The 7,562-nt window shown below is 46.3% G+C and overlaps 1 protein-coding gene across 1 annotated transcript; it reads right to left on the reverse strand.

Annotated features, from left to right (window-relative positions):
- Window positions 1-313: 313 nt before the first annotated feature.
- On the reverse strand, window positions 314-5,812 carry LOC110308073. Its single transcript, XM_021180414.1, has 4 exons — window positions 5,620-5,812; window positions 4,349-4,400; window positions 3,749-3,809; window positions 314-3,502 (listed from the first exon to the last, which is right to left on the reverse strand). The coding sequence occupies exons 1-4, from the start codon at window positions 5,782-5,784 to the stop codon at window positions 490-492; spliced, it is 3,291 nt and encodes a 1,096-aa protein (XP_021036073.1). The 5' UTR covers window positions 5,785-5,812; the 3' UTR covers window positions 314-489.
- Between the last annotated feature and the right edge of the window lie 1,750 nt (window positions 5,813-7,562).

Here is a 7,562-nt window from a genome sequence, read left to right on the forward strand (position 1 = left end):
TGGGATAGATGTTCCCTATGGCCATCCTAGAGATGCAGGTAGAGATTCTCCCACCTCTGAACTGGGACTGTGACATGCTGTGTAAAGATGACACCTCGAACTGACCGTGCCTTCCCATGTGCCCTGTCTCTTACATAAACTGCACTGAGACAGGATGAATGCTGACCTTCCTCGGCGCCATCACTGTAGGAGAGAAACCACTGTGCAGAAAGGCATGAGCACGAACCTGGAAGCAGCTCCTACCTGGGTAGGAGCCGTGAACATCTGAGGAGCAGCTCCAGGAGGCAAAAAGAGTCTCTTTGCAGGGAAAAAACCCCAGTGTTTATTACCAGGAGGCATGGGGTAATAATGGCTGGGCAGATGGGACATCTGGAAGACTTCCCTAGTGGGGCAAGGCTACTACACTTGACCTATTTTGGTAAGGTCTTTCTGTCAGATGCTCCCAGGGCATAAGTGCCTGAGTGCTCCTGGCCTCCATTTTCCCCATACTTAATTATTCTTTTTGGGACCTGTAAGATGACCAAATCCCATTCCTTCCTTTGCACTTTGATATGGGTCAAAGGCTTTATGGCCAACACCCAACTGCTGCTTGTCTCCACTTGTTCGGTATCTGAACGAATGCTTGTGCCCCCTGTGGCTTCTATGTGGACAGGGCTCCTTTCCATGTTTTGATCTGTCATGATCTGGGTAATAGGCTCTCTGGGCAGCAGGACTTGGCTGCTGCTTGTCTCCATTTTCCCTGTACCTGAATTCCTGGTGCTTCTCTGTGAGGGTGTAGAGCTGGTCAAAGCCCATTCCTCTCCTCACTCTACTCTGATGTTGATCATGGGCTCTCAGGGCATCAACATTTGACTCTTGCCTGTCTCTAGTTCCCCTGTACATGAACAAATGGCTGTGTCCTTTTGGACAAGTGTGATTACAACTCATTCTTCTCCCTGATTGGCTAGTCTTTGGGTCATAGACCCTCTCAGAAGAGTGGGAAGAGGCCTCCAGCTGGGATAACAGTTGTTCCACATCACACCGCTGGATCTTGGACGGGTCCTCTATTTTAAGGCCCAGAGTGTCTACTAGGATGTGGACCACAGCATTCGAGAGAGACTGTGCTTCAGTTGCCATACTATGCATGAACTTCCCTTTTATCTGACTCTGTAGAGTGGATGGTGGGGCGCTTTCATTCTTCACAGAATCTCCCTGCCCACTGTATTTTGTTTCAAGGTTAAGATATTGTAAATTTCTTTTGATTTCTGTCAGAAGGCTTCTTACATTTCCTGGCATATCAGCCAGACTCTCAGGAATGACTATAGCCTTGGACTGGGTGGAGGTATGACGACAGCCTTGAGAAGACTGCACTCCCCCAAGTCTTTCTTCCTGGCTTCTGGCTCTGAATCTCATAAAATCCCCCTTCTCTTCATTAGGATGAAACATTTTGTGATGACTTCTTGGAGTCTCATCCTTGGGAACCCCAAGTTTATGAGTTTCCTGGCTGTGAGTTTTCCTCATGAGCACATCACGTAGGCCCTCAGAGGTCTTGGGATCTTTGTATCTATTTTGGTATCTGGGTAGTGAGTCCTGTGAAGACCAGATGACTGTGGCAGGGTGCACAGTACGTTGATGGTCTGTAAGGAGCCTAGCAGTGGATGTCAGTGGCTGCTTATCTGATGTGAAGTCAACATCACTAATCACCCGTGGTTTTAGAGGTGGGCCTCTTGAGTGAAGGAGACATGTTTGGAAATGGCCTAGTTTTCTATCAGCCCTTGCAGATTCAAAGGCTCTGGGATTGCTATTGATGTTTTGGCCACCAGGAATCTTGCTGGGCCCAAGGGTTTCTTTCTGTGGATGAGGTGTCTCTTTTCTTATCTCCATTATTCCGTTGGTCTGTTTGGACACTGAAGGTGGAGTCCTTACTCCAGGAGAAGCCATTGTGCTTCCCCAGAAGGGATGTCCTGAGGCCACATTGCCAAATCTCTTCCATGGTACTTGCCCAGCAATTCTTGAGCTAGTTCTTGGCTGCAGGCTGCCTCTTCCAGTCCCTCGGATAGTCCTACTCTCCTGGGTTCTTGCCAGGAGGCAGTAAGCATTGACCCAAGTATTCAGAGTTCTACGGGATGCAGCTTCATCAGCCTCAGAGTGCCCAGAACTGGCAGCAGGGGAAGATGTTCCTTGGGTCTCCTTAACCTCTGAAGATGAGTGGGCAGACAGAGTATTCTGCAGCCCGGTAGCTGATACTATTTTTAACTTTGTCCCTCCTGGATCTTGGTGATGCAATTTTTCTGGGATCACAGCAGCCTTGGAAGAGTGTTCAGCCTTAGAAACACAGGTGTCTGATAAAGGATACACAGGCTGGGGAAGGTATGAGGTTGGAACCCCAGATTGGATGTCATCTCTTGACTCAGGAGCCTGCAGATAGGGTCTCTCTCTGTATTTCAGAAGAAACTGTGCGATATTTGATTCCAGCTTCATTTGAGTCTTTGGGTCAAGGAAGAAAAGATTCTGGGCAGTGTTCACATTGGACAGCTGGTCTGTCCTCAATGCAGGTTTCTTGGGTTCTAGGCTCTTCCCAGTGGTGCTGCTTGAAGTGCAAGGCAGGCGGCCATCCTTGATGGAGTCGTGCTGGTAAACTGGCCTCTTCTTTAAGGGTAATCTTGAGGGATCAGACTCCATCATCTGACTTGACTTGTAGGGCTTGGAGTCCAGGATGAAGGGTTGGGCAGTCTGGGAAGGTCCACTCCCATTCTTGGACTGGTGAGGATTGTTTGCTGGGAAATGTCCTGCAGAGTTCATCAGCTCCTGGAAGCAGGGGCATTGATGGTCTCGTTCCTTCATCACCCTGTATTTCTTCTGTCTCTCATGATCCTGCACCATCAGGCAATGGTCAGGAAGGATGGAGGCTGACCTGATTGCTTCAGTGAGCAGGGTGCCCCAAGGCAAGTTGTCAGCGGACTGTCTAATGGCTTCTTGTTGTTTTGGGACATTAGAGCCTCTAGAGTCTTTCCACTTCAGACCCTTTTGCTGGGGCTGGTTTTCAGTTGGGAGGGATGTCAGTACCTTCATCCTAGGGTTAGAATATGTTGTTCCACAGGCCCTACTTTTGGATGAAGAAGGTGCATTTTTTGGTTTAGAGCTTGGGTGTCTGTTCAATAGCGGGGTCTCTGTCACATCTAGGAAGCTTCGTGTCCTAAGTTGATGGGGTAATGACTGGGTCTGGGAAAGGTGTGGAGGTCCTTGAGCCAGAGGAAAAGCTGGCAAGGGGCTATATGAATTACTGAAGGGTAAAGTTTTGTTTTTTACAGAGGGAGGTTTCCTGGAGACCCAGGCAGTGGCCACAACTGACTCAGGGAGCTCAGAGGATATGCCCCAGGAAATCTGGTTACATTTCTGCTGTATAAGTTCTTCTAAGACCTGGAGGTAAGACAACATTGGAGAAATGGGAAGCTCATCCAGTTTCTTATTAGAATTCCAAAATGGTTGTTCTGTGGAATCCAGAAGAGGATTCTTGGTGGGGCTGCAGAAGACAGGGGGCAAAAGCATCAGACCCACGTAGAGGTTCCAGAGGCCCATTCGTCTGCATGAACATGGCATCTATATCCCACAGCTCCTCCACTGTCTCCATATCCCATATCTTTTAGTGTCTAAGAGGGCTATATTTTAATCCCACCATACATAGTATGTTCGTTATGAAGAGCCCCAGCGTCTGAGTTCACATTTTGAATTGTGGTTTGAATGATTGCACAGACGGTAGATTTCTTACCTTTCCATAGGTGGTGATACGTTCTGAGTGTCCTGTGCATCCTTTCTGCTGCTTCTATAATCTGAAAATAAAGCCCGTGTTATGGAAAACCCACAAAACTCCATACATTCCATGAGAATGTGAGAGGCACCTCTCGTAAGCACCATTCAAGCTAGGACTCTAATGCCCAACCACCAGAGTCTAGGGACACAGCACATTGAAAGTGAGCAAGAGGAGGGAATGAGGGACCTCTTCTCTCCATTCACACTTTTCTTGCCCCTACCTCAACCACTCTCATTTCATATGTAGCACAGTGAGGGTTAGTTATCTGAAAGAGAAATGCAGCATGGAGAATTGAAGCTACTTGCTGTCAGGGAGACATTGTAGTCCCTGACATCACTCCAGTGCCTTGAACAACACTCCCATCGGCAGTATCCAGCCCAGGCCAACTACAGTTACTTTCTGTCACAAAAGCTAATGATTCCCTGGTTCTGATTTTCCCAGAAGCCCCTTCTTCCTTTCTACATCTCATGTCCTCAGCGAGCATGGCTATCATCATGACCCTGGTCACTAAGGGGCAGGCCAGCTGGAATTCTTCTCCACAGGAAAGCAGAAGCCTACCTTTTATAGCAGCAGTTTCCTTTCTGGTGTTGCTCTGCCCCCTCTGCACATCCTGCCGGTTAGAAACAACACAAATGAGCTGAGGTCCCTTCTTCCTCTCTCTTTTAGACAGGCGGCCTGTTATCTGTGATCGTGAATAGCAAGAAATCCATATTTTCCAGGGAGTGTTCTCATCCATCCTTGACTCATTCACACTGTGTATAAACATAGTTCCTCTTGACCTCATTGGGAAAATAGCAGAAAGGACTGTCTGTGCCATGCTTACCAGGGAAGTCCTCAGTCAGTGTACCTCAGACAGGCTCCTACCCAAGGCTGAGCTCTGCAGCTGCCTCTGGGCTGTCAGGTGATATCTGCTCCCTCAGAGCAGAGGAGACTCAAGGCCTGGTCCGAGGCCCTTGGTCTCATCACCTGCATCACTCCAGTTCAACACAAACAAAAGCAGGTTCCTGAGCGGAGGACAGATGACCTTTCCCATAGTTTGTCCTGTGTTCTCACCAACTCAGAAATGCATTCTCTCCATGGAGCCTCACTTATCCTTAGTGACCTCTCTGCTGCCCCGTACAAATGGTGTGAGAGATTCAGGCAGACACTTCTGGGCCACACTCCCATCTGCCCTGCTGAGGTGCTGGTATGTTTAGAGATTTCCCCTTACTTGTCTGTAGCTAGACTTTAGCTACTTCCTAGGTTCTTCTTTCTTCCACCCTTTTCCACCCCTTCTTCTTCCACTCTTTCTATCCCCTAACACTACATAGGAGAGAAAAAAGGATAGAGGGGGAAGGAGGCCAAGTTATTGTTAGACTATTTCCTGCTGATTAGGGGTGTTGAGTTTCTTGGGGCAAGTTTGATCTTAACCCTCAGGATATCCAATTTCTTCTTTCTTCCTTGACCTTGACTAACAAACCACAAACAACAGTAATCAATAGCATCTAATGAACAGCCAACAACCCACCATGCCTTCCAAGGCACAAGGACCTATTTACCCTCTGAAAAGTGACCAGACTTCCAAATGTCACACAAACATAGAAACTATCTTCTGCTGGCAGAACCGTACCCATGCTAGAGCACTAGGCATGTCATAGCTGCTGTGCACCATCTGTAGCAGTCCAGTATTCCACACCTCAGATTAATACAAAAATAGATTTCTGTCTTTTTTTAAAAAAAACACCAAGTGTAAAATCTCTCACTACTGCAGTCTTTTTAGGGAATGGGAGAGTAACAGTCATGATCAACAGACTGTAGCTCCGTTGTGTGTGAACCACGGCCCTCCTTACCTTCGGCATGTCCATTTTGTTCTCAGGTGGTGGTGACACTGGGTACTTCTTCAGGAATGGGATTAGTAGGAAAAAGAGCCCCACTCCACATATAATGCCAAAGGTCATTTCTATTGCTATGTGCATGGAGCTGGGGCTCACCCATATGTTACTTATGGTTTCCATGGAAAGGAGAGATTTTTCTATCTTCTGAATCCAGTGCAACCCTAGGACAACTGAGCTGTGGTGTACAGCACGTGACTTGTCAAGGGGGCTCAGGCTACATCACACAGCTGTGGCCTCCTCATCACAAAGGACTAGTGCTAGGAGGGATGGTGCCATGCCCCTCCTGCTCCTCCACCCCAGTGGCACAGGCACCTCCTGGCTTTTCCTCTTCCCTCCTTCCAATTCCTGCTGCTGTAGCTGTCAAAGATAGATCTCTGTCCATGTTTTGTTTCTCCTCCCTGAGCCCCAGTATTTCTCTGCCTCCTAGAAGGTGTCCGTTTGAGTCCCTCAGGTTCTTAGTTTTGAAAAAGTGAGCCTCTCTGTGGAACTTGCATTGTTTCTTAGGGATGTTACTCTTAGGATATCTTCTTTCTACACATCCACATCTCTTCATTCTGAGAGTATAGCTTATCTTAAATGAGACACGAAACTTCCACTTGTATCATATTCATTTAACTGAGTCAGTTTACATAAAATAAAATTTTAGATTACTTTCTTCAGCAATAGAACAGTAAGAAAAAGTGACATTCGTTTCTGCATCATAAGAATGCATGTGGGTAATTGTGGATTGAACCTTCAATGATAATTTGAATGTTTATCTTCTGACTATCACAAATAAGGCTGCCATGAACACAGTGCAGCACATGCCCCTGTGGCATGGTAGGACATCGTTTGGGTATATGTTCAAGAGTGTTAAGGCTGCGTCTTCAGGTAGATCTATGTCCAATTTTCTGAAGAACCTCCAGCTTGATTTCCAGAGTGGTTGTACCAGTTTGCAATCCCACCCGCAATGGAGGAGTGTTTCTCTTTCTCCACATTTTCACTAACATGTGCTGTCACCTGAGGATTTTGCTTCTTTCCTCTATAGGTTAATTTTTCAGGTAGCAAATTTTATTAGAATTAATTAATGATTTTTTATACCTAATTGTGTCACTATAGTGAGCAGTGCCACAAACAGCATGAATGTCAGGGTATCTCCTTGGCAGGATGTAGACAGTGTCCTGTCAGTCCATGCTTTTGATTGGTAGAGCTGGCTCTAGGGTAGTTGTGGTTTTTTTAGGAACTTCTACTAATGTCCACCCTGCAACTCCAGTTAGCATCCTCATTAGCAGTTGCTGAGGGTCCTTTCCCCACATCTCTGATGGATTTTTTTGTTCTCATTTGTTGTCTTGATCCCAGCCATTGTGGTATAGGTGAGATGGAATCTTAAAGTGGTCTCAAGTGGAGTTTCTCTGAAGAACAAGGATGTTGAACACTTTGTAAAATATTCATTGACCTCTGTGTTTCCATTAGAAAACTGTTCATGTATTTAATACATAGTCTATGTATTAATTGGATGGTTTGGGGAGTTGTTTAATATTTACAGTTCTTTGTATATTTTATATTATAAGTACATGATGGAGGCTGTGTCCTTTAGTAATAGTCTCTTCTTTGCATTTTATTTTATTTTATTTTATTTTAGAGACATGGTTCTCTGTGTTGCCCTGGTTGTCCTGGAACTGACTCTGTAAACTAGAGTGGCATTAAACTCAGAGATTCTCCTGCCTCTGTTTCCTGAGTGCTGGGATTAAAAGTATGTGCTACCCCTGCCCCACATGAAAGCATATTTTGCTGCACAGAAGCTTTTGAATTTCATGTAATCTCATGTGTCGATCTCTGATCTTTTTCCTGTACTGTTGGCGTTCAGACAGTTCTCACCTATGCCTGCACTGTTGGCGTTCAGTTCTCACCTATGCCTG

Source organism: Mus caroli, chromosome 13 (assembly GCF_900094665.2).
Source record: "Mus caroli chromosome 13, CAROLI_EIJ_v1.1, whole genome shotgun sequence".
Lineage (NCBI taxonomy): Eukaryota > Metazoa > Chordata > Mammalia > Rodentia > Muridae > Mus > Mus caroli.

Coding starts and splice junctions, on each gene's coding strand:
- LOC110308073 (XM_021180414.1), bottom strand. CDS start 5,784: ATGGAAACCATAAGTAACATATGGGTGAGCCCCAGCTCCATGCACATA. Junction 4,401..5,619: donor ACAAAATGGACATGCCGAAG/GTAAGGAGGGCC, acceptor TCTAACCGGCAG/GATGTGCAGAGGGGGCAGAG. Junction 3,503..3,748: donor GTATCACCACCTATGGAAAG/GTAAGAAATCTA, acceptor TGTCTTCTGCAG/CCCCACCAAGAATCCTCTTC.